Source organism: Lithobates pipiens, unplaced genomic scaffold, assembly GCF_037356315.1.
Source record: "Lithobates pipiens isolate NorthernLeopardFrog02 unplaced genomic scaffold, aLitPip1_a1.2 Scaffold_18, whole genome shotgun sequence".
Classification (NCBI taxonomy): Eukaryota; Metazoa; Chordata; class Amphibia; order Anura; family Ranidae; genus Lithobates; species Lithobates pipiens.
Window position 1 is genome coordinate 499,411,678 of NW_027507758.1, and position 27,225 is coordinate 499,438,902.

General features: G+C 40.4%; 1 protein-coding gene across 1 annotated transcript in view; it reads right to left on the reverse strand.

Annotated features, from left to right (window-relative positions):
* Window positions 1-1,919: 1,919 nt before the first annotated feature.
* TF (transferrin) overlaps window positions 1,920-27,225 on the reverse strand; it is a 78,354-nt gene continuing 53,048 nt past the window's right edge. The window contains exons 10-17 of the mRNA XM_077488660.1: window positions 26,060-26,156; window positions 23,614-23,655; window positions 22,378-22,536; window positions 20,573-20,723; window positions 20,384-20,448; window positions 16,770-16,954; window positions 15,488-15,680; window positions 1,920-2,052 (exon numbers count right to left, since the gene is read on the reverse strand). Coding sequence (XP_077344786.1) covers window positions 2,018-2,052; window positions 15,488-15,680; window positions 16,770-16,954; window positions 20,384-20,448; window positions 20,573-20,723; window positions 22,378-22,536; window positions 23,614-23,655; window positions 26,060-26,156 — 927 coding nt within the window. The 3' untranslated portion in view covers window positions 1,920-2,017. The remainder of the gene's footprint in view (window positions 2,053-15,487; window positions 15,681-16,769; window positions 16,955-20,383; window positions 20,449-20,572; window positions 20,724-22,377; window positions 22,537-23,613; window positions 23,656-26,059; window positions 26,157-27,225) is intronic.

Sequence of the window (27,225 nt, forward strand, 5' to 3'; positions counted from 1 at the left end):
ATGCCACTTTTACTGGGGTTTGGCATTTTTTTATTCAGCCTGTAAAAGCATCTCTATTTTAATCTTTGTGTCCAGTGTATTACAGGCTAAAAAACAATCCCATCAAAGGCAGGTTCAAGTGAGGAGCCGAAGAGAAGAAAAAATACTATACATGCCTAAACTCATCTAAATGCGTGTGGCGTTTGAGCGTCAATGTATTCCAACAAACAGAATAAGTTATTATTCTGGCCAATGGAATGCATCGAGGGCTAAACCTATGTACAATATGTTGCTTTATGTGCGTTTTTTAAGTAGCTTTTTTAGGTTATGAGTTCCGGCATTCAGGGGGGCTAAAACAGACGCGTAGTGTGCATGAGGCCTTAAAGTGTCTCAAAACCCAAAAGCAAATGTAATATATTGCAGCTATTTAACTGGTAATCGGGTCAGTACCACACTTCTTATCTTAGGGTGGATCCACTATCTAGGAGCAACAGAGACACCTATGGACAGCACTACTACAGTGGGTATAGAAAAGAATCACCCTCTTTAAAATAATCACATTTAGTTGCGTTGCAGCCTAAAATGAAGACAGACACAGTTTCTGTTTTATCCAGCTGTATTTACGAGTGCAACTTATAACATCCAAGTGAAAGATATAACACCAACATGTCAGAAAAAAATAAAAAACAGAATCACTGAGTTGGAAAAAGGATCACACCCCTTATGTCAGTATTTTGTTGGACCACCTCTTGCTTTAATTACAGCCTTAAGTCTGTTGGGATATGTCTCTACTAACTTTGCACATCTAGACTGCAATATTTGCCCACTCTTCTTTGCAGAACTGCTCAAGTTCAGTTACATTTAATGGTGACCGTTTGTGGACTGCAGTCTTCAAGTCATTCCACAGATTTTCAATGGACTTTAAGTCTGGGCTCTGACTAGGCCATGCAAAGGACTTTAGCATTTTCCTCCTTCAACCACTGTGTTATTATTTTTGCTGTGCGCTTTGGTTCATTGTCATGTTGGAAGGTAAACCTTCTTCACATTGACAACTTTCTGGCAGAGGGCAGCAGATTCTCCTCAAGACGGTATTTTAAGGAATTTTGCTCGATCCATTTTCCTTCTTACCTAACAAGTGCTCCAGTCCCTGTTGCAGAGAAACACCCCCATACCAGGATATTACCACCTCCATGCTTTACTGTAGAAATTTTGTTATTTGGGTGGTGAGCTGAATTGGATTTCCGCCACAAATATTGTTTGCTGTTGAGGCCAAATAATACAATTTTAGTCTCATCTGACCATAACACCTTTTTCCATGTGACCTCAAAATCTTCAAGGTGTGTTTAAGGTGGTCAGATGAGACTAAAATTGACCTCAGCACCAAATGATATGTCTGGCGAAAATCAAATACAGCTCACCATCCAAATAACACCATTAAATTCTTAAAGGAAAATCTGCTGCCCTCTGCCAGAAAGTTGTCAATGGGAAGAAGGTTTAATTTCCAACAAGATAATGACCCACAGCACACAGCAAAAATGACCACACAGTGTTTGAAGGAAAAAAAGGTGAATGTCTTTGTATGGCCTAATCAGAACCCAAACTTAAATTCCATTGAAAATCTGTGGAATGACTTGAAGACTGTAGTCCACAAATGGTCACCATCAAATTTAACTGAACTTCAGCAGTTCTGCAAAGAAGAGTGGGCAAATATTACAAAATTAGTAAATGTGCAAAGTTAGTAGAGACCTATCCCAACAGACTAAAGGATGTAATTAAAGCAAAAGGTGGTCAAACAAAATACTAACATAAGTGATTCTGTTTTAGATTTTTTAGATTTCTTTCTGACATGTTGGTGTTTGGTGTGCTGGTGTTGCTACTTTATTTTTCAAGTATTACAACCACTTTATTTTTGTAAGAAAGGTACAACTGACTATATGAGATACAGTTAATCCTTTTATTGAATAAAAGACTGTAGCTCTATGCAGGGTAGAGTTGTCCATGGACAGACGGGAGTAGGTCATTCTTTAGTGCCAGACTCTTAGCAGCTGTGGAAGGAGCAGGCAGAGAGCAGTTCTGCAGATAGAAAAATACAGGTAATAAGAAATCATTCTCTCTATACAAATATGACCACATTGACAAGTTCAAGAGCTTTGATGTTCTCTTCACCTTCCTGAGAGATCAGATCCTCTCTGGCAGAGTAATGACATAATCACCTAGGTGATCCAAACGGAAGTCCCCCGCACCCTCTTGGGACATGTCACAAGTCCCAGAGAGCGGCGGGACCATTCACAGGGTGTAGTGCGGCTCACACATGCTCAGTGCAGACCTGGTTTATAAGCTGCAAAAATTCACAGCTGGCTTCCCACATTTAGCATGGCAGCGCTGGGGACCAGAGAACCTGCGAAGAACCAGCCCAGATGAGGACAGCTAAAAAGAAGAGAAAGAAGCACCACTAAGTGTAGTATTTGGTACCATTTATTATAGCCCCCATATTGGGTTACTCACAGGCGGTAGATATAACACAGGCTCTTTGTCAATGTAATCACTAGGGGTCCGTCTATGTGCTCCTCGCGTGCAGAATGAACCGAATGTCTCACGCTGTGGAGAAGTGGGGCTTGTGGATGGAGGAAAACCTCTGAAGCCCTCTAGCTGTTCCGGGATCCTAGATGGACCGCACCATGGAACGCAGCATAGCGCAGAAGATAAGAGGGGTGCTGATGTCACAGGTCCCAGGATGCTTTGCGACGTGTTTTGGAGCATGCGCCATGCTGTATATGAGCATGCGCACTACTTTTTGAAGTTAGAGATAGGACAGCCTGATATTTATAGTTATGGAGCTGGAAATAACGGCCACATATAAGCAGGTTATGTCATTCAACTCAGATTAATTGCAGCACATCAGGAAACGGAGTAATAATAAATAAAATTAAATGAAATTTAAAGTTAAAAAACTAAAATTTTATATATATATATATATATATATATATATATATATATATATATACATTTATAGAAAAAAAACCTTAACCAAATATACAGTGCCTTGCAAAAGTATTCGGCCCCCTTGAACTTTTCAACCTTTTGCCACATTTCAGGCTTCAAACATAAAGATATAAAATTTTTATTTTTTGTGAAGAATCACCAACAAGTGGGACACAATTGTGAAGTGGAACGAAATCTATTGGATATTTTAAACTTATTAAATAAAAAACTGAAAAGTGGTGCGTGCAAAATTATTCGGCCCCTTTACTTTCAGTGCAGCAAACTCACTCCAGAAGTTCAGCGAGGATCTCTGAATGATCCAATGTTGTCCTAAATGACTGATGGTGATAAATAGAATCCACCTGTGTGTAATCAAGTCTCTGTATAAATGCACCTGCTCTGTGATAGTCTCAGGGTTCTGTTGAAAGCGCAGAGAGCATCATGAAGACCAAGGAACACACCAGGCAGGTCCGTAATACTGTTGTGGAGAAGTTTAAAGCCGGATTTGGATACAAAAAGATTTCCCAAGGTTTAAACATCCCAAGGAGCACTGTGCAAGCGATCATTTTGAAATGGAAGGAGTAAGCAGCCAAGAGGCCCATGATCACTCTGGATGAACTGCAGAGAACTACAGCTGAGGTGGGAGAGTCTTTCCATTGGACAACAATCAGTCGTACACTGCACAAATCTGGCCTTTATGGAAGAGTGGCAAGAAGAAAGCCATTTCTCAAAGATATCCATAAAAAGTCTCGTCTAAAGTTTGCCACAAGCCACCTGGGAGACACACCAAACATGTGGAAGAAGGTGCTCTGGTCAGATGAAACCAAAATCGAACTTTTTGCCCACAATGCAAAACGATATGTTTGGCGTAAAAGCAACACAGCTCATCACCCTCAACACACCATCCCCACTGTCAAACATGGTGGTGGCAGCATCATGGTTTGGGCCTGCTTTTCTTCAGCAGGGACAGGGAAGATGGTTAAAATTGAGGGGAAGATGGATGCAGCCAAATACAGGACCATTCTGGATGAAAACCTGTTGGAGTCTGCAAAAGACCTGAAACTGGAACGGAGATTTATCTTCCAACAAGACAATGATCCCAAACATACAGCAAAATCTACAAAGGAATGGTTCACAAATAAACGTATCCAGGTGTTAGAATGGCCAAGTCAAAGTCCAGACCTGAATCCAATCGAGAATCTGTGGAAAGAGCTGAAAACTGCTGTTCACAAACGCTCTCCATCCAACCTCACTGAGCTCAAGCTGTTTTGCAAGGAAGAATGGGCAAGAATTTCAGTCTCTCGATGTGCAAAACTGATAGAGACATACCCCAAGCGACTTGCAGCTGTAATCGCAGCAAAAGGTGGCTCTACAAAGTATTAACGCAAGGGGGCCGAATAATTTTGCACGCCCCACTTTTCATTTTTTTATTAGTTAAAAAAGTTTCAAAAATCCAATAGATTTCGTTCCACTTCACAATTGTGTCCCACTTGTTGGTGATTCTTCACAAAAAATAATTTTTTTTAATCTTTATGTTTGAAACCTGAAATGTGGCAAAAGATTGAAAAGTTCAAGGAGGCCGAATACTTTCGCAAGGCACTGTATGTAAAAGTTTATATACGCTGGATCTAATTATATATATATATATATATATATATATATATATATATATATATATATATATATATATCTTATATTCAGGTTTTAGTTGAGTATTTGGTTTTCTATATTCTTAATAATTAAAATATTTAAATATAACACTAATTGGTGCCCAATTATCAATATATTTTTCTTCAAAGGGTGTTTTATATCACCAAAATAATATCCATATGGTACTAAAAAGAGCCAAATATGTAGTGTTTGAGATGCTCCAACATATAGATATGTATTATTGTACACTTGACCCTATACAATTATCAGATAATATTAGGATGGCGTATAATATGATCCAATGTATATTAACTTTTACATATATTTGGTTAAGGGTTTTTTCTATACATTTTTTCTATATATGTATGTATATATATATATATATATATATATATATATATATATATATTTATATCTTTTCATTATTTATCATGTATTTTATATATATATATATATATATATATATATATATATACCTTGTTATATCCTTTATATTTCTATATATATTTTTTTATTTGTCAATTATTATATATATATATATATATATATATATATATATATATATATATATTTTTTTTTTTTTACTTTTTTTTTAATTCCCGCACACATTATATTATGTTATTTATTAATACTCTGTTTCCTGATGTGCTGCAATTAATCTGAGTTGAATGACATATCCTGCTTATATGTGGCCGCTATTTACAGCTCCATAACTATAAATATTAGGCTCCCCATCCTATCTCTAGCTTGAAAAAAGAGTGCGCATGCTCATACACACCACAGTGCATGCTCTGAAATGCGTCGCAAAGCTTTCTGGGACCTGTGACGTCAGCACCCCTCATACCATCTGCGCACCGCTGTGTTCCATGGTGAGGTTGAAAAAAGACACAAGTCCATCAAGTCCAACTTATGTGTGTGATTATATTTCAGTATTATATTGTATATCCCTGTATGTTGCGGTCACTCAGGTGCTTATCTAATTGTTTCTTGAAACTATCAATGCCGCCCACTGAGACCACCGCCTGTGAAAGGGAATTCCACATCCTTGCCGCTCTTACAGTAAAGAACCCTCTATGTAGTTTAAGGTTAAACCTCTTTTCTTCTAATTTTAATGAGTGGCCACAAGTCTTGTTAAACTCCCTTTTGCAAAAAAGTTTTATCGCTATTGTGGGGTCACCAGTGTGGTATTTGTGCAATTGAAATCATATCCCCTCTCAAACGTCTCTTCTCCAGAGAGAATAAGTTCAGTGCTTGCAACCTTTCCTCATAACTAATATATTCCAGACCCTTTATTAGCTTTGTTGCCCTTCTTTGTACTTGCTCCATTTCCAGTACATCCTTCCTGAGGACTGGTGCCCAGAACTGGACAGCATACTCTAGGTGCGGCCGGACCAGAGTCTTGTAGAGCGGGAGAATTATCGTTTTATCTCTGGAGTTGATCCCCTTTTTAATGCATGCCAATATTCTGTTTGCTTTGTTAGCAGCAGCTTGGCATTGCATGCCATTGCTGAGCCTATGATCTACTAGGACTCCCAGGTCCTTTTCCATCCTAGATTTCCCCAGAGGTTCTCCCCCAGTGTATAGATTGCATTCATATTGTTGCCACCCAAATGCATTATTTGACATTTTTGTACATTAAACTTCATTTGCTATGTAGTTGCCCACCCCATTAGTTTGTTCAGATCTTCTTTCAAGGTGTCCACATCCTGCAGAGAAGTTATTGCCCTGCTTAGCTTAGTATCGTCAGCAAATACAGAGATTGAACTGTTTACCCCATCCTGTAGGCCGTTTATGAACAAATTAAATAGGATTGCTCCCAGCACAGAACCCTGGGGGACTCCATTACCCACCCCTGACCATTCCAAGTACTCCCCATTTATCACCACCCTCTGAACTTGCCCTTGTAGCCAGTTTTCAATGCATGTACTCGCCCTATGGTCAATGCCAATGGACCTTATTTTGTACAGTAAACGTTAATGGGGAACTGTGTCAAATGCCTTTGCAAAATCCAGATACACCACGTCAACGGGCTTCCTTTATCTAGCTGACAACTCACCTCCTCATAGAAGGTTAGTAGATTGGTTTGGCAAGAACGATTCTTCATTAATCCATGCTGATTACTGCTAATGATACTGTTCACTTTACTAAAATCTTGTATTTAGTCCATTATCATCCCCTCCAAGAGTTTACATACTATTGATGTTCAGCTAACTGGTCTGTAGTTCCCAAGGATGTATTTAGGGCCCTTTTTAAATATTGGTGCTACATTGGCTTTTCTCCAATCAGCTGGTACCATTCCAATCAGTAGACTGTCAGTAAAAATTAGGAACAATGGTCTGGCAATTACTTGACTGAGTTCCCTAAGTACCCTCTGGTGCAAGCCATCTGGTCCAGGTGATTTATTAATAGTAAGTTTCCCAAGTCTAATTTTAATTCTGTCCTCTGTTAACCATGGAGGTGCTTCCTGTGATGTGTCATGAGGATAAACACTGCAGTTTTGGTTACTGAAGCCTCCCAATTCCCTCGTGAAGACTGAGAAGAAGAATAAATTCAATACCTTTGCCATCTCCCCATCCTTAGTAACCAGATGTACTTCCTCATTCTTTATTGGGCCAATATGGTCTGTCCTCCCCTTTTTACTATTTACATACTTTTACTGTTTACATACTTAAATGATTTCTTGGGATTTTTTTTTGCTCTCCTCCGCAGTGTGTCTTTCATGTTCTATCTTAGCCGTCCTTATTGCACCCTTATATTTCTTGTTGCATTCTTTATAAAGTCTGAATGCTGATGATGATCCCTCAACCTTGTATTTCTTTAAGGGCTTCTCCTTTGCTTTTATATGCATTTTTATATTGGAGTTAAGCCACCCAGGACTTTTGTTCACTGTTTTAAATTTATTAACCAATGGAATGCATTGGCTAATGCCCTTATTTAATATGCTCTTAAAGCAAACCCATCTCTCCTCCGCCTTCTTTGTTCCTAAGATTTTATCCCAATTTATGCCTTCTAGTAAAGTTCGTATATTAGGCAAGTTGGCTCTTTTCAAATTCAATGTCTTTGTATTCCGCTTATGTTTCCTATTTGTGTGATTTATACTGAATTGACCTGTGATCACTGTTCCTTAAATTGCCCCATATTTCCACATCCGTGATCAGGTCTGTATTGCTGGTAATCAGTAGATCCAGTAACGCTTTATTTCTAGTTTGTGCGTCTACCATCTGACCCATAAAATTGTCCTGCAAGACATTTAGGAACTGGCGAGCCTTAGATGAATGTGCGGTTCCCTCCGCCCCGTCTATGTCTGGATAGTTAAGATTCCCCATTATGATAACACTATCCATCCTTGTTGCTAATCCAAATTGTGATAGGAGATCTGTCTCCCCTACCTCCCTCAGGTTAGGGGGCCTATAGCATACTCCCAGTATTATTTCCCCCTTAGCTTCATCCTTTTGGAGCTCTATCCATAAGGGTTCCACCTCCTCCCTAGCTCCCTTAGTGATGTCATCTCTCACATTCACTTGCACATTATTCTTGATATATAGGCATATCCCCCCCTTTTTTACCCTCTCTATCCTTGCGATAAAGGGTATACCCCTGAATGTTTGCCAGCCAATCATGAGAGCTGTTGAACCAGGTCTCTGAAATTCAGACAAAATCCAAATCCTCCTCGTACAATAGTATCTAATCTTGTCCGCCAGGCTCCTGGTATTGGTGAACATGCCACGTAGCTTAGACCGGTCGCATATTATCCTCTTATTGGGTGTTCCGAGATTGCAACTAGGACTAGCTGCTATACTTACCTTGGGTTTATGTGCTTTGGTCAACCTACCACTACTGCCCCCAATACTACCCTCTGGAATATGTTCCACACTGACTATATCTACCTTTGGACCCTCCACCCATCGCCTAGTTTAAAAACCCCTCTAACTTTTTGGCCATCTTCATTCCCAGCTGATCTGCACCCTCCTCATTTAGGTGCAGCCTGTCCCTTCTATAGTACCGGTTATCAACTGAGAAGTTGGCCCAGTCCTCCAGGAACCCAAACCCCTCCTTACTACACCAGCTCTTCAGCCACTTGTTTACTTTCCTAATCTCCCTCTGCCTTTCTGGTGTGGCTCAATGTACTGGTAGTATTCCTGAGAATACTACCTTGGGGGTCCTTTTCCTCAATTTAGCTCCTAAGTCCCTAAAATCGTTCTTTAGGACCCTCCATCTGCCTCTGACTTTGTCATTGATGCCAACGTGCACCATGACAGCTGGGTCTTCCCTAGCCCCTCCCAGTAATCTGTCCACCACCAGATCCGTGATGTGCCAAACCCGAGCACCCGGTAGACAACATACTGTTCGCTGCTTCAGGTCTTTGTTACAGATTTGCCTCTCTGTCCAACTAAGAATTGAGTCCCCTACCACCAGAATCTGTCTTTCCTTTCCCTTCACTTCCACCACTCTCACTGGAGGAATTCTCCCCCCGGCAGCTAGGAGAGTCCCTCAGCTCCAGCAGTGCTAGTCCCTGACTGGTTTCACCAATGTCACTCAATGGAGCGTACTTATTGGGATGCTGCAGCCCTGGATCGGCCTCCCTGGCACTTCCCCCTCTACCCTTCCTGACTGTCACTCATCTACTCTTTGCTAGTGCCTGCACCTCTTTGTCTCCACCCGCCTCTGTGCTGGCCCCTGCCGACACCTGCTGTGTATGTTCCTGGCTCTCCTTTAGTATGGAGGGACTTCTCAGTGCTGACAGTTGCTTCCCCAGATTCAGAACCTGGGCTTCCAGGGAAACAATGTGCTTACATTTTGCACAGCAGTATTCACCCTCGATCGGATGAGCAAGGAACGCATACATGCTGCAAGATGTACAGCAAGTCGCCTCTCCACACCCGCCGGGCATCATACCTATTAAATTTAATGAGGATTGGCGATTATACCCTGTCCAAATTACCTAACAACTAGCTTCCTGACACTGATACTCAAGACAATACACAGGTACTCAACAAGACAATACACAGGTACTCGCAGACCACTTGCAGACCTACGTGCACTCATAGACCACTTGCAGACCTATGTGCACTCATAGACCACTTGCAGACCTATGTGCACTCATAGACCACTTGTAGAACTACGTGCACTCACAGACCACTCACAATACACAAGTACTAACAATCCACACACACTACTCAGACAACACTCAGGTACTCACACTACACAGTTACTATGACCCCTGTTATAACCTCCTCTTTTCAACTCTGGTTTTAACTCACCACTTAGAATAGTTCCACTTGGACAGATTGCCAGCAGACTCAAAGATGAGCAGGCTCACAATGAGTTCTACACAAGGCTATATAGGCCTCAAGCACCTGTGACCAATTAACCACTCCCCTTAATTAGTAGGCTGAAGGCAGCAAAGAAAAAAAAGCTGATTTAAAAAGTGTCAGAAAAGGGTGTTAAAAAGCTACAAGGAAGAGCCCCAAAAAGAACCTAAAAATGCAACCCAGCGATCACCAGCAGTCAAAAAGCAAGACTTGCTCACTCTCCACTCAAGGTCCCCACTGTTTAGCTTCCAACCAGCAGCAACCATCCAGGATCCTGGAACAGCTAGAGGGCTTCAGAGGATTTCCTCCATCCACAAGCCCCACTTCCCGACAGTGTGAGACATCCGGTTCATTCGGCACACGAGGAGCACACAAACGGAGCCCCAGCGATTACATTGACAAAGAGCCTGTATTATATCTACTTCCTGTGAGTAACCCAATATGGGGGCTATAATAAATGGTACCAAATACTACACTTAGTGACCCTTCTTTCTCTTCTTTTTAACTGTCCTCATCTGGGCTGGTTCTTTGCAGGTCCTCAGGTCCCCGGTGCTGCCATGCTAAATGTGGGAAGCCAGCTGTGACTCTTTGCAGCTTATAAACCAGGTCCCCACAACACCCTGTGAATGGTCCTGCAGCTCTCTGGGACTTGTGACATGTCCCAATAGGGTGCTTCTTTCTCTTTTTATCTGTTTACTACAGAGTGGGCTGTGCTCTGGATCAGTAGCTGACACAAGTGTATGGACTTCCTCCATGAGACTTTCTAAAACAAAAACTTGTAAACAAAAACCTTCCTTCTTTGATCTATGCTTGTGTTTTTTGCCCTTGCGCCTACTACCCAGTTTAATTGTCAGGTGAGAACAGCGCTGGACCCAAGAACAGGTAAGTGTACTTTTCATAAAAGTCAGCAGCTACAGTATTTGGGGGGACTGAAGAATCTCTTTAAACTAGGTAAACACTACGGTTTTTTTTCCCATTTAACCAGCAGGCTGAACGGAAACAAAACCTCACAGATTCCTGCATCCACACAAGTGAGGTGGGTGCAGGAATCTCCCCTACTGCGCTATTGTATTCTGACAGTGGGGACTCCTCCCCTGTTAGAATACACTGGTCAGGGGATCAAATGGGGGTTTTCCAGCAGGACTGTTTGGCAGAAGCCAATCTAATGATTGTTTTCTGTCAAACATATAGGGCTACAGGCAGATTAAAAGTCATCTGGTCTCTGTTGAGCTGGACGAATTTTGATCTGTATGTACCTGGCTTTAGAATTGGCTGTCTGGAACCTATCCGCTGCACCTGAGTCATCACAATGGCTTGGGATCACACTACTACTCACTGATTTTTTTCCCCCAGGAGAGGAGGTAGTGTTTTTTTTTCACATGGAATTCTACTTAATTATTGATAGCAAAGCAGATTTCCTAGAAAAAATAACAAAAATTGAATTGTTGCATTGATGCCCATGGGAACCAATCAAAATTCTTGTGCAACTTTTTCCATTAAATTAATTTGGGAAACAGAACTGGTTACTGTTGATAACAGCTACATTTTGTACAAATTTTCTTGCTTCTGGTTTTATTTTATTTAGCAACAATAGCTCTCAAAGAGGAAAACTCTGCATAGTCTCTTCATGTAATAGATTTCACCACCAGATGGTGCTGTAGGAAAATATATGCAGGTTGTGATCCTGGCATAATCTTCAATTATAACTATTTTATCCTGAGCTAGCAATAATTTCCAAGTACAACTAAAACACTTACATCTAAAGTTTAGTGATTTCTTTTTTATTTTAATTTAGCACTGAGGACATGAGTTATCACAATGGCCAGGGATCAGATGAATACACACTGATTTATTTTTTCCGGGAGAGAAGGTAGAGTGTTTAGAGTGTAATAATAATACTACTACTAATAATAATAATAATAATTATTATTATTATTATTGATAACAAGGCTGATGCCTTAAAACTAGAAAAAGCACAAAAATCGAGTTGTTGCATTCATGCCTATGGGAACCAATCAAAATTCTTGTGCAATTTTGCCATAAAATGAACCGGAAAACAAAATTGGTTACTCTTGATAAAAGCTCAATTTTGTACTAATTTTATTTCCAGTTTTATTTTATCAGCACCAACAGCTCTCAGAGGAAAACTCTGCATAGTCGCTTCACATAATGGATTTCACCACTAGATGGTGCTGTAGGAAAATATATGCAGGTTGCGATCCTAGAATAATCTTCAATTATAACTACAAATAATCAAAAAGTGTGCAGAGCTTCCTGTAAAAAGTGAATCAACATAAAACAGTCTTTTTAAAGTGAATAAAGTCCCATCATATGTATCCGTGACTTGACCAAATCTTCCATGAATAATTCCAGTGATAAACTTGATAAGTCTATACCCTTACCATTACATGGAAAAATTACAGCCAGATACAGTGCCTTGCGAAAGTATTCGGCCCCCTTGAACTTTTCAACCTTTTGCCACATTTCAGGCTTCAAACATAAAGATATACATTTTTTATTTTTTGTGAAGAATCACCAACAAGTGGGACACAATTGTAAAGTGGAACGAAATCTATTGGATAATTTAAACTTTTTTAGCAAATAAAAAACTGAAAAGTGGTGCGTGCTAAATTATTCGGCCCCTTTACTTTCAGTGCAGCAAACTCACTCCAGAAGTTCAGCGAGGATCTCTGAATGATCCAATGTTGTCCTAAATGACTGATGGTGATAAATAGAATCCACCTGTGTGTAATCAAGTCTCTGTATAAATGCACCTGCTCTGTGATAGTCTCAGGGTTCTGTTGAAAGCGCAGAGAGCATCATGAAGACCAAGGAACACACCAGGCAGGTCCGTAATACTGTTGTGGAGAAGTTTAAAGCCGGATTTGGATACAAAAAGATTTCCCAAGCTTTAAACATCCCAAGGAGCACTGTGCAAGCGATCATTTTAAAATGGAAGGAGTATCAGACCACTGCAAATCTACCAAGATCTGGCCGTCCCTCTAAACTTTCAGCTCAGACAAGGAGAAGACTGATCAGAGATGCAGCCAAGAGGCCCATGATCACTCTAGATGAACTGCAGAGAACTACAGCAGAGGTGGGAGAGTCTGTCCATAGGACAACAATCAGTCGTACACTGCACACATCTGGCCTTTATGGAAGAGTGGCAAGAAGAAAGCCATTTCTCAAAGATATCAATAAAAAGTCTCGTCTAAAGTTTGCCACAAGCCACCTGGGAGACACACCAAACATGTGGAAGAAGGTGCTCTGGTCAGATGAAACCAAAATCGAACTTTTTGCCCAGAATACAAAACGATATGTTTGGCGTAAAAGCAACACAGCTCATCATCCTCAACACACCATCCCCACTGTCAAACATGGTGGTGGCAGCATCATGGTTTGGGCCTGCTTTTCTTCAGCAGGGACAGGGAAGATGGTTAAAATTGAGGGGAAGATGGATGCAGTCAAATACAGGACCATTCTCGATGAAAACCTGTTGGAGTCTGCAAAAGACCTGAAACTGGGATGGAGATTTATCTTCCAACAAGACAATGATCCCAAACATACAGCAAAATCTACAAAGGAATGGTTCACAAATAAACGTATCCAGGTGTTAGAATGGCCAAGTCAAAGTCCAGACCTGAATCCAATCGAGAATCTGTGGAAAGAGCTGAAAACTGCTGTTCACAAACGCTCTCCATCCAACTTCACTGAGGTCGAGCTGTTTTGCAAGGAAGAATTGGAAAGAATTTCAGTCTCTCGATGTGCAAAACTAATAGAGACATACCCCAAGCGACTTGCAGCTGTAATCACAGCAAAAGGTGGCTCTACAAAGTATTAATGCAAGGGGGCCGAATAATTTTACAGGCCCCACTTTTCATTTTTTTTATTAGTTAAAAAAGTTTCAAAAATCCAATAGATTTCGTTCCACTTCACAATTGTGTCCCACTTGTTGGTGATTCTTCACAAAAAATAAAAATGTTATATCTTTATGTTTGAAGCCTGAAATGTGGCAAAAGGTTGAAAAGTTCAAGGGGGCCGAATACTTTCGCAAGGCACTGTATAAACAACACCCAATGGGGTTGATTTACTAAAGGCAAATCCACTTTGCACTAAAGTACACTTCAAGTGCACTTGAAGGTGCACTGAAAGTGCACTTGGAAGTGCAGTCGCTGTAGATCTGACGGGAAGCTCTGCTGATTTTATTATCCAATCATGTACAAGCTAAAATGCTGTTTTTTATTTTCCTTGCATGTCCCTCTCAGATATACAAAAAAGTTCACCCACTGGAGCCCAAAATGCCCATATAGTGTAGTAGTTTATTTAAAAACAGACATAAAAACAGCTGCAGGGTGATATAAAATAGGCCAAAAAACTTACATAATCTGCCACCGTTCCTACCACGAGGATGCAGTGGTGACAGCATCAGCAGGTAGGCCCCTCCCAACGGGTTTCGTGCCCCTGCACATTATCAAGGGATTCCGCTATCTATTTTATATCACCCTGCAGCTGTTTTTGTCTTTTTTTTAAATAAACAACTACACTGTATGAGCATTTTGGGCTCCCATGGGTGAACTTTTTTTTACTTAGTGCCTAATCCTACCATGGACCTCCATTCTACTAATACACCAGGATGGGATGTCTCGTCAGCATAACAACCCAAGGTGTAATATCACTGTCTATCTGGTGAGTGCATAGATTGGTGGAGGTGATCTTGTGTGTTGAATCATTTCTAGACATATTGGGTGTTGTTTATATCTAGCTGTCAATTCTCCATATTCTGGTAAGGGTATATATAGACTTATCAAGTTTATCACTGGAATTATTCATTGAAGATTTGGTCAAGTCACAGATACATATAATGGGACCTTATTCACTTTAAAAAGACTGTTTTATGTTGATTTACTTTTACTTTTGATTATTTGAGAATTTTTTTAGGTTGTATGTTCACTTTTATGTGCTAACTGCTAAATAACTACACACGCTCACTTTTTTTCCTTTTTGATTTTCAATTATAACTGATTTATCCTGAGCTATCAATAACTTCCAAGTACATCTAAAACACGTAAAGCTCAAGTTTAGTGATTTATTTTTTCTTTTATATTAGCTCTGAGCAGCTACATCTGTGACAGTTATTCATCAAAAGTGCCAACCATGCCTGTCCTCCCCCATTCCCTTCCACTTCCCCCATTTGAAGAAGCCCTACCATTGGTTCCCACAAGGAAAAGCACTCTGCTAATAGAGGGTGGGCAGATAGAGCACTTTTGATTGTGGAAATAGATAGTACAGCTTCTACAAATGGAGAAGGGGGGGCAGAAAGGCTGGACATAGTTGTCCCTTATGGTGCAGCTGCTCATATTAATCCCCGCTGCACCAGAAGCTGACAGCTACAGAGGAACCTGGGGGCAAGGGAATGAAGATTTCAAGGAATTCAGTAGCCACCAGCACGCACATACCATTCCTGGTGCTGATATAAAAAAAAAATCAATAAACAAGCCTAATGGGGATTATATAACTTATTTTATGGAAGATAAAATAACGAAAAGGCAAGGCAGTACCACTACCTGATGTAGGGGAACATTTATTTAGTGTGGACACAGCCGAGTGGTATGACTTCCCCAGGAAATCCTCTATTGTTGTTTTCTGGTCAACCTCAAGTAAGCATTGAGTGGAGTCTTTAAAGAGAAGGTCCTTTCCTTCCTTGGAGCCAAACATCTGAAAATTCTGTCTCTGGCTTCCATTCCGCCCAAATTGAGCCTGAAAATGTGCACATAAATGTTTAGTGATGCACGTGTTTTAGACAAAATAGAAGCTACTACATCAGGGGTCTCAAACTGGCAGCCCTCCAGCTGTTCCAAAACTACAAGTCCCATCATGCCTCTGCCTGTGGAAGACATAATTGTAACTGTCAGCCTTGCAATGCCTCATGGGACTTGTAGTTTTGCCACAGCTGGAGGGCCGCCAGTTTAAGACCCCTGCAAATTCTGGAATAATTTTACCAGAAAAAAAAATATATATATATTTATGAATTTATCAGTGACATTTTTAATCTATTAGTAATACATTTGTCCAATATTAGGCAGCTGGAAGAGCCATCATGGATTCATCCTGTTTTGAGAAAAACATGGAGGTCATTAAATGGTATTACTATCCGAAATTTGAATTTTGTAAAAATGCTACAGACTTAGTAACCCATTTACTACTCAAAAACGTTGTTTTTTTTATATGAGTTAATCACTGTATGTAAATGATATTATACATTTATTGTATGTGGTTTCATTTTTTTATATACTGTAAAATTTCACTATGTATACATATTTATAGGGGGAGGCGCAGCAATATTTATTTGTATTGTTTACATTTGGGATCGTGGGAACACAATTTTAATTGTCTGCAGCCCCTCTCCCCCTTTTTAAAGGTACACATTTTAGGTATTTAAGTAGGTAGCGTGGGATAATATACACCCACTCAATTTAATAACCATTGGGTTTTATTTTTTATGGAAAATGAAAGGCCTTTGGGTTTGCTTTTATCTACCTTTCATTATTTTACCTTAAAAACAAAACAAAAAAATTATAATTTTTTAAACAACCCCTGCCCCACAACACACCTTTATTACTTTATTATTAATTACATCATCATACGTAGTCATTAGCCAAATTACTGGCTACCCAAATGGGCTTTCTGACGTCCCATTTATAAACTGCACTCAACAAATACACATACATCTCCCTGCTATTTTTTTTCTTACAATACAGCAGCATGATTAAGTGGTTAATGAGAAATATGAATATAGTGGTATTTTGTTAATATAATAATGTTTTGCACATACTGCTTGTCATTTACCTGCTGTTTTTGAACAATTCTTAGAACACTGCTCCTTTTATCTGGTCGGGAAACAACAGCATGTGCTGGTACCTCTGCCAGGTGGCAAGTCTTGTAGTCTTTGACTGAGGCACGAGAACCATCAGGGCACAGCAACTCAAAATCATTTGGCTTAAGCTTTATTGCCCAATCTGCAGGATTCCTGCCTGAAAAAAGGAGATGTACAATATAAGAAGGGGAGGAGGTGGGGTAAGGTATATGGACAGACCTAAAAAAAAAGGCCAGGAACACGATTTCACAACTGGCCACAACTCATAGAATCACATTTCATATTTATATTACAGAGGAAACTCAATACGGGGGAGGGATAGGTATCTCCAAAGTATAGTGAATAGCGCCAGTAATCATGTGTAGGAAGTAGGTGGAGCTTCACATCAAAGAGAAGTCTTGGAAAGATAAAGCCTGTCGGCCAGGAGGAGCAGCCTTCTAATTTACTGATAAGGATGGTATTAGATTTGATGGGTAAATATTCTGAGTGTATTGTGAGGTACATAGTGCATTGATGTGAGTGCTTGGTTGGTGAATGCACATCTGCTTAGGTGTTTTCCAGGTATGGTGTTTCAAAAAGTCCTGCTTTCGTCATCTTTCTTGCAGTTATTAGCAATACATACCTTACGCAGGGGTGAGCAGTGATACAGTGAGTATTACAGTAATGTAAAAAGGCCTTTTCAACCTATTTTCTTTGGAGGAATTCTTGAAATATTTTTCTGGTCATGAGGAACCCCTGCTAAATATATTAAATAGGATGAGAGGGAAGAATGTTCCTTACATTGGTCATCAGTGGGAAAAAATACCTTTCCTACAGTGGTAATCAGAATGTCCCCCTAATGCTGGGTACACACGGGAAGTTTTTTTTATTCAACCCAGCAGGCTAATTGAAAAAACCTTACAGATCGCCATACTAACACATCTGATGTTAGTGTGATGATCTCCCCGCTGAGCTATTGTGTTTTGACAGGGAGACTGCCCCCCACTAGAACACAGTGATCAGCGCTCGCAGCCATTGGATGCTGGTCTTCCAGCATGCCCATTTGACAGATATCACTCATAAGATCGGCTTCTTACGGATGAGGAGCTGTACACACAGGTCAAAAAGTCAGCAGGTTCCTGCTCCAGGAACCCGTATCAACCTCTGAAGGAACCTGGTGTAGAATGGTTGTCCTAAAATACACAATGGACCAAAATATGTAGGTGTGAATAGAGCCTTAGTTGGAAAAATATTAACTGTATTTGCTCACTACTATCTACTACCAATTTTCACAAGAGTTAATATAACATCTGAACACTGTGCTATATGTCATATACTCCTTGCTGCTAGTTATCACAGTATTGTCATATTAATAGAATTCATTTATTTGTACACTTGGACTTCCACATTTTAACCCATTCAGTGAATAGGCACAACTTTATTACTAAATGTACAGAAAGAAAAAAATAAGGGAAGAAGAGCTTCACAGTTAGCTCCTTCCTTACATTTCCATGAATACGGATCCATCTGTTGGGTTTTGGCACAATATATTCTCTGATAGATTTTACAGGTGATCTTGTCTTGTAAAGACTTTTTGCCACAGATGGGGCATTTCTGGGAAGTTCTTCAAGAATACCCATATAGAATGCCTACCACACAAATGTTACACGGGTCTCTCATTAAGTGCCACCCATCCATACTCCTAAGTGACAGCATCAGAAAAATAGATCTTGTAATTCTCCATGATTGAGTTAACATCTTAAAGGTAGACACAAAATGTAGCTTAAAGAGTAACTCCACTTTTGTTGAGAAAAAAAACATTCCCCTCTGTGTGATATATGTACATTTCGATGATTGTAACAAACTTTGTTACAGATTCCTACCTTTTGTAATTCTGGAGAAATTCCTGTATGTTTATCTGAGTCTATGTGGTACGTGAATCTAATGAATGTGATTTTATAATTATCATTCAGCTGCTGTACCTGCAGGGCTCTAATGATACAGGACTGTATCCCTTTAGATGTGATTTCCTACTGAGAGTGTCTCACCAAAAATTTAATTTTTATTGCAGGGGGTGCATGAAATCTGGCTTGTATCTTAGTGCAGATTCTGGAAAAATCCTGTACAGAACTCCTCCAGGTTGCCATATTGCATTGCATTTACAGACAATTACAGAGCTGCAGATTGAAAAGCAAAGGTAATTAACTTTCAATTACAATATGACTTGTGTTGCAGTTGTATATGCTATGTATATTTTTTTAATTTGCTATTTTTTTTTTTCTCATGAAATTGGAGTTACCCTTTAAAGTTCTTATCTATCTAGGGCTGAAAACCTGAAGCTGGATGAGCCTATGAATTGGTCTGGAACTATATACAAATTAAGAATCTCACACATTAAAGTGTATATATACCCAAACCTGTTGTCACTTTTGTCGCTTTTTGGTATAAGAAAAGGTTAAAATTAGGTTTGCACCAATACCACAAGTTATAATCACTGATCTTCCTGTGTGGCTTTCAATAAAGCAGTTGAAAGCCACGGAGGGGAGAGGAGGAGAAGCGGCTGTCAGCTGCTTTATTGAAAGCCACACAGGGAGATCGGTAATTATAACTTCCCCTGCCACCGAACTGATCATCGCTGAGTGTCCAGGTATTCGGTGAAGCATTGGGAGCATTTGCACGAGAACAAGTACTTCTGCAAAATACTCAGTATCGGTACGATACCGATACTAGTAACGGTATCGGTGCAACCCTAGTTAAAATCTCTGTCAGTTCATTTTTTTGTTGTCTGTTCCCTTCACTTCCTATCATGGAGACAGAACAGAAAATGACAGCATATCTCTGGAAAGTGAGAAGAAGCCCCTCTAAGCCCTTGTACACACGGTCGGAGATTCCGACTACCAAATCCGTCGGAGTAATTCCGACAGATTAATTTCCGGAAGAGGTCCGGAAGTGATGTTGCATACACACGGTTGGACTAAGTTGTCGGAAAATCCGATTGTACATAACGTGATGGCGTTATTTCGTTAGACGGGACTACGTTCAGGCTAGTAGCCAATAACTTTGGTCTAGGAATTTGTGAGCATGCGTGGCACTTTGTCCGTCGGAGTAGGCTACACATGATCGGAGTATGTCTGATAGGAGCATTTTGTCGGAAAATTTTACGGGCAAGTTGGAAAACTTGGTCCGTCAGATATTCAGACGGAAACAGTCCGATGGAGACCACACACAGTCGCAATATCCGACAAAATGGTCCGATAGGACACATTCCGTCGGAATCTCCGACCGTGTGTACAAGGGCTTAGACTGCAGTCTCCAGAACAAGTGTCCCTCAATGAAAAATATCTCCTCTATTCCATGTCTGCTCCAACAGTCCAAAACATACCACTAGGTAATTGTGTATGTGTGCATGTGTGTAGTCTTCAAATGGTAATGATGAAGTAATGTGGATGGGTCAGTGTTCACTGTAGAGCACTTCAGAAAACATTGACTCTATGAATAGGCAAATAATATAATATAATATAATACATTATGTGTTAGTGTTGATTTATTTTTGCAGCTAGTTCTTTTTTATCACTGTATTATATATAGTTTGCATTGATTTCCTTACCCTCTGTATTTTCAAACACTGTGGTATGTTTGACAAAGGCCACATCTCCTTTCTCCTGCAGACACCTGAAATGAACAAAATGTTGGTTTCATTTAATGGGTCTATCCGTGTACTCAGTTAAAACCCCTTTATAAAGCAAACTGACTTATGTTAGGTTTAATGAATCTGTGTCATGATATTTCTTATTACCTTAGTGCTCCAGAGTATCCGTAATATAGCTCAGCATCACTGGGTGAGCATCTAGTGTTGAGCAGAGGTCTCTGGGGGTCTCCAATACACAGCTGACAGAGATTAGAATTCATATCAGAGCCAGGAGCACAGCTCTGACTGAAGAATGAACCTGATGGAAATACATTGAGCAAACATATAAAACATTTAAATAATAGTGTTAAAAATAAAAAATCATTTTAGAAGGTACTCAATGAAGAGACACAGAAATAAAAGAATGCATTGCAATATTTCCTGTAGTATTCTAAAGTAAATGTGCAATCTTTGGTTTCCATACACAAAAACATACTGGTGTGGTAATTTACTTCCTCCCAAATCTAAATGATATCAGGCTCAGTGAGGCAGTTGTCCCCTGCTTGCTCTAAGAGCAAGAATTGAGCGTCCACATGACCATTGATTGCTCAGTTCTTGGTCTACTTGGAGCAGTGAGCGCTGGCTGTTTTTTACATTTAAAGGATATATTCCAAACCCTTGTGATTTTCCTTATCTCTTACCCATAGCATGGTGGCTGGGAAAAGAAAAATGTAGCATCCATAAACAAATACCAGCCTTTGCATGTCCATACATTCTCGTTTATTAGCCCTGTTAGAGGCTATACAAAGGGCAGTTCACCAACCCAGCACGACCATCGCTGAGCCTGATATCACTGGAGAGGGATTTTTCCTTTATAGTAAAAGAAGTAAGCCAACACATTTTTAGCCATACTTCGCTTGTAGATCACAGGAGTTCACTTGTGTTCTCCTGTGACCCAGAATCAGCCAACAACGGGCTATAGCCTGTTATCAGCTGACATTACAGTCCTGTTGCAGGCTGTAGAAGGATCCTGACTATTTTGTCAGGATCTACCCAGCTGCCTGATTGATGACTTGCTCCAGCTTTCAGCATGCGGCTGTGAAGCCAGCTGCACCCACCCCTCCACTACCCAGGGCTCCAGTGAGCGCTGGAGGGCAGAGTGGAGAGTGGTGACAGGGTTTTTGTCAAAGCTTAATTGAACAAGCTTAAGTTGGAAGTTTATTGGCTACCATGAACAGCTGCACCAGATTTTGTACTCTCCAGTTTTAGTAAACCACATTGTACATAGGAGATAGGTAGCAGAAACCATGGAATAAATTTTGCTATGCCACATTTCATGCCAAGTTTTCAGACACAGTAGGTTTTGGAATCCCTAGATCAGCTTCTAGCTCTCGCACTGTCAGTCGCTGATCTTTGTTGATCGCAGCCTGTACACATGCAACATTCTTAGGTGTTCTGCTTGTTGCAGACCTTCCAGAATGTGGATTCTTGACCACCTTTGAAGAGTTTGTGCCACCCTTTTTTTGCACTCTACTCATTGCATCTTCCCGAAAAAGCCTTCTGAATCATCCGAATAATTCTGTAGAGAAATGTTTAAGCATAATGCAGATTTGTTGCTCTATTCATTTTGAATGTGATCGCCACACAGTACACATGCTCATTCAAGGACGTCTAACACCCCCACTGACTAGTACAGTGAAGTCACCATTGTTCACGCATGTGCATTCCAGTCCACTCTCTTTGGCTGCCTTGTTACACTCTTGTCACACAAACCATTCTCGTTACATTAACAAAGGCTGGATACTTTCCAAACAGACCTAGTATAAAAGTGCTGGAAAGTGGAAATGCTAACCACTAAGCCCTTTTGGACAGGTCATTCTTGACAAGTAAAATGCCTGTTTATATAAAATTTAAAACATGTTGCCTGCTTTTTTTATATAGTTCGATGGTGCTACACATGATACTACTCTTACCAATATCACAGTTGTTGTTTTTCTTGTTGATCAGACCAACAGGAATATTCCAACCAGCAGTGCGACCTACGGCTGTGTGACAGGACTTCTTGCCTTTAAGATTGTTCCATGTGATGTCTTTGTTCATTTTCTTTACAACAGCAACTGCATAGTACGTGCCTTTGTAGAATCAAAAGATGAAGAATTATTTCGCAATCCAATGTCGAGGAGACTCCAGTAGTCTCTCCCATGTTGCTTGATTATTTATTTAACAATATTTTTCTAATTGGAGAATGAAACAACAAGTGTGCAGATCTGAAATTTTGACTTCAATGGATACTGTCATGGGAAGTACAGCTGCAATTTCTGGCCTGATAAAAATGCTAGTTGCCTGGCTGTGTCCAACTTAAGGACTTTTGAGCAACAGACCCAGACCAATCATGCAGTAAAAAGCATTGAAGTAAAAGCATCAACATGACAGCCATGAAACAAACATTTATAAAAAGCGTTCAGCAATGGCAGCCTCCATGATTCTCACATGAGTACTCTTTCACTCTTGCATTATAAAATCACATGCTTGTTCTAAGTCAGTGACTCAAAGTAATGAAGCCCGAAACAGATTGACAACTAATGTTTTCAGAAGAAGGTCTGCAATGGTTTACAATCATTAATTTGGGCCAGCTTCCTGATAATGTCAATGGTTGACCATACCCATGCAATGTGCATTGGCACAGCTGCTTTTTGTCTCAATCTTGTGTGACATGTGACAGGATGGCAATGCAGGAGCACAACTGAGACAACTGTCACTCCATAACAGGACTTTCCTGAGCAAGGATCCTCATCGGAGGATTCCCAGGAATTATATTACTGAAAGCTGCAGATTTTAAAAGACAGATTTTTTAAGAAAATGCCTTAACATGTTAACGCTGATGTGACAATTGAGTGGTTGGGTTATCAGCTACTTTTAAGTTTAGGTCCTTTTTAATAGGTCAAGTCCTCTTTTCTGAAAATACTACTAGTACACTAGATTTATGATTTCTTTTCTATTAATAAAATTGGCAATAAGTGTCATTTTGTACCAGCCAGGCATGCCATCCTTATCTATGTTCCTTATGTTTAATTCAGCCACCAAGGTATTTTTCCCTTTACAATAGGCCCTCTGTGCTGACAGGCTTCATAGTAGTCCTACAGGCTTCTGTGGTTGTAGTTATACAACTGTTCTTTATTGAGTAAATAAGAGACAAAAAGAAAACTTACTTTGAATTTTTGACCCACCGGTCTTGCATGGCTTTAGATCATCTGCAAATCAAGAAAATAAATTCAATACCACAAATCATAAAACTTTGGATAGATAAAGCAGGTTACATTTTAAAATTAGCTCACTCTGGTTTAATGTGAATGTCAGGTCACCTGAGACCAGGTGACAGATGCACTCCGTAGGAGTCAGAAGTGCACCGCTAGGTAGTGGACCTTAGGACTGACTGCTGCGGATTGTACCCAGGGAGATTCAGGACACAGGTCTACAGGATCACTAACAGATCCCAATGGGAGCTGGAGCATAGATTCCCCAGGGTGCGGAGTCTAAGAGCCAGCGGGTGTTCGCCAGAGCCTCCAGTGGTGAGGATGGACTTCGCTGCAGTCTGTCTCCAGGTCACGGCCCCTAGGGTCTCACAGCTCACGCTCACAGTAGACTACAGGAGAAGGAAGCAGCAGGCTGGAATGACAAGGATAGTAAGGGGATACGGCAGAGGTCAGGGCAACTAGCAGACAGGAACAACAGAGTACACGCCAAAGGTTCAGGATCACAGACAGACAGGGATGGTCAGGGACATGCAAAAGGTCAAGGTCACAAGCAGACAGGAATCGTTGAGAACACGCCAAGGTCAGTAACAGAGTCAAACATAGAGCACACGGCAAGCAGGAACCAGAAAGCCAAACACACAATGAATACACAATGGTTGATCAGCACTATTGGCTTGCAGTGCACAGGTTAATATAGGGTTCCCTGATAGGGCCTGGGGTGGAGCCATGCTTAGAGGAGAGGTTATAAAAACCACCAGGTGGAAGTGGCTGGCCTCTTAGTCAGAACACATGAGGGGAGGTAAGCAACCAGAGGAAGATCACTGCATAACCATAACAGTGAGTCCGTTTTTTTTTTTTTATTTATCATCAGAAGATCGATGCATATTTGTTGTAAGCAACAGGCTAACCTAATGTCAAACATGCTGTCTAAGTAAAAACATGTATGCATGCACACACTACATTATTCAGCTACCTATTGTTTTCACCATTATGTTTTTTCAATTAGCAGCCAAACATGCCTACAAATTAGTTTTTATCATATTGAACAACAAAGAATATTATTATGTAACCTGGACTGTAGCTGATAACTGCTGTGAATTTTTTCCCTTGTTGCTGCTGTATTATTTTTCTGCAGTGTGGACAAGGTTAAACTGCATATCCATTAATGCAGAAGTACAGCAGCCATCTTAAAGGAGACCACTTTGCAATTTTCATCTATGGAGTGGCTCCAGTGCAGAGGGCAGACATTTTGGCTGGGTCCGGATTAATCCTGGAGAACTGTGATTGACTGATGCAACAAAGCAAGGGGAAATGGCCACAGGCTGCTGAGAGGAAAGGGGTGGAGTCAAAAGGGCTAGCAGAGATGTTAGGAAAAGGACTGTTGCTGACTAAATGGAAGATGATCACAATCGGGTGGGACCTGAGAGAAGCAAAGGGACTGCTCATCGCACAGGATTTTGCCTCAGAGACTGGAAACCTTTTCCTCAGGATAGCGTGAGGAGTGATTTAGATACCTCTTATGATCAGATTGTACTAGAGAGCAGTGCTACTGCTTATAAAGATGGAAAAGAGGTACTGTTTCAGCAGGATTGAAAGAGAGAAATCACAGCAACCTCTAACCTTGCCTAAGAATTTGAACTGAATCCAAACACATGTTTGGAGACCCAGAAGAGGGTGCCCTGACTCTGGTAAAAGACTAACATTTCACAAGTTAATCGGTTGTCTGCTGGGAACTGTGGTGCTTTCTTCAAGTTGTGCCATGTTTGTCAGATACATTTTTCTTTTTTTTTTCACCGTTCTCTAGTCAGAGTGATAAAATGGGGATGGTTATATATTTATATACTGTTGCTAGGTAAATGCAATTCAGTTCTGCTAATTACTGCTAGTCACAATACTGCAGGTGTTTAACCATGTCTCTCAGAATAAATGTATTGCCTTCTTTATTGTTTTTATATGTACACTTGCTAATCCTATCTTCTTTTTTGCTAGGCTTGGCCTAGTAAATTGGTTTAAATACGTCAAGGTGTATCGGTAAGTGCTGGGGGAGCGAGATGTGTCATCTTTAGGTGTACAGAGGAAGCATAAAACAATTACGAAGCTCCTCTGGGGGTAACGCTACAATTCCTTAAACTGTTCAAAGACACTGTTCTACTTAGAAATACCTCGGCACTAAGAAATGCTATAATTCCTCCATAACTAACAGACAGATACAATACTGTCCAGAAGGATGACAGCTGAAACTTAAAAGTTTGCTTATGTTTGATGACCCATTTAAAGTACAAATAATTTAGCACTAACAGGTTAATGCTTTAGATTTGTCATCACAATGTTTTTTAGTATTCAACTGTTCACATCAACACAACTTCTTTGTTAACAATTGTTTTTTGTAGTATAGGCTTACCTTGGTTATAGTACTCTCCAAGTACAGGTACCAGTCCGCATTGCCCAGCTGTATACATATATCCTCCATCGAGAGTAACAGCATCTGCTTCACCTTTCTACAAAACCAAGAATAAGGTAAATTTATCTGAACAGGCTTGGTTGTTAACTAGATTAAGTGAATATCCTAGAGGGTGTACGAGTTTGTTAAATACAGGCAGCTCTCTAATGTACCATGACCATAAACTACGTTTTTGGAATAATATATTAAAAATGAAAAAGAGAGCCAATAAATTCTTACAGTCTAGCCACTTCCGGACCAGCCACCGCTGTTCTGTCATAATTTCTATCCTATCAAAAACTTCAACTGCTTGCACTGCGCATGCGCAAGCACGTGCACGAGAAGGGCTTTCTTCTGCACATCGGATTGGGACGTGAAAGCCATCAACTACACCAACTCCTCTTGCCGCCGCACCACGCCTGCACAGTCTTCGTGTAACACACGAAAATCATTCCATCAAATTCTCCAACTGTTATGGCAGCAGTGCCCATGCGCAAGAACATTAATATCCCCTGTCACATCTTCCAACCGTCTCACACACATAAACCAAAGGAGATACATGAACAGTTAAGCAAAAATACAGAGTTTTATCATACAAGATTCAAAGCAATGAACATGATGAACTGGGAAGATAATGTACGGAACAATGTATTTGCAGAACTATGTTCACACTCGCATACATATCCACACATTGTTCTGCACATTATCTTGGCAGTTCAGGGAAAGTGAGTCTTCCCGTGAAATCTGAACGTAAGATTGTCACGTAAAAGGCATCAAATAGACTAACTGCTCTCACCGCCGCAGTGCGCCTGAGGGATTAAATAGACCAACTGCTCGCCGTCGCAGTGTGCCTATAGCAAAAAGTAAAAGATATTGTGTTTTTTTCAAAATTGTCGCTCTTCTTTTGTTTATAGCGTAAAAAATAGAAACCGCAGAGGTGATCAAATACCACCAAAAGAAATCTCTATTTGTGGGAAAAAAAGGACGTCAATTTTGTTTGGGTACAGCGTCGCACGACCGCGCAATTGTCAGTTAAAACGACGCAGTGCCGTATTGCAAAAAAATGGCCTGGCCATTCAGCAGCCAAATCTTCCGGGGCTGAAGTGGCTAGAGAATGTTTGAGTTGC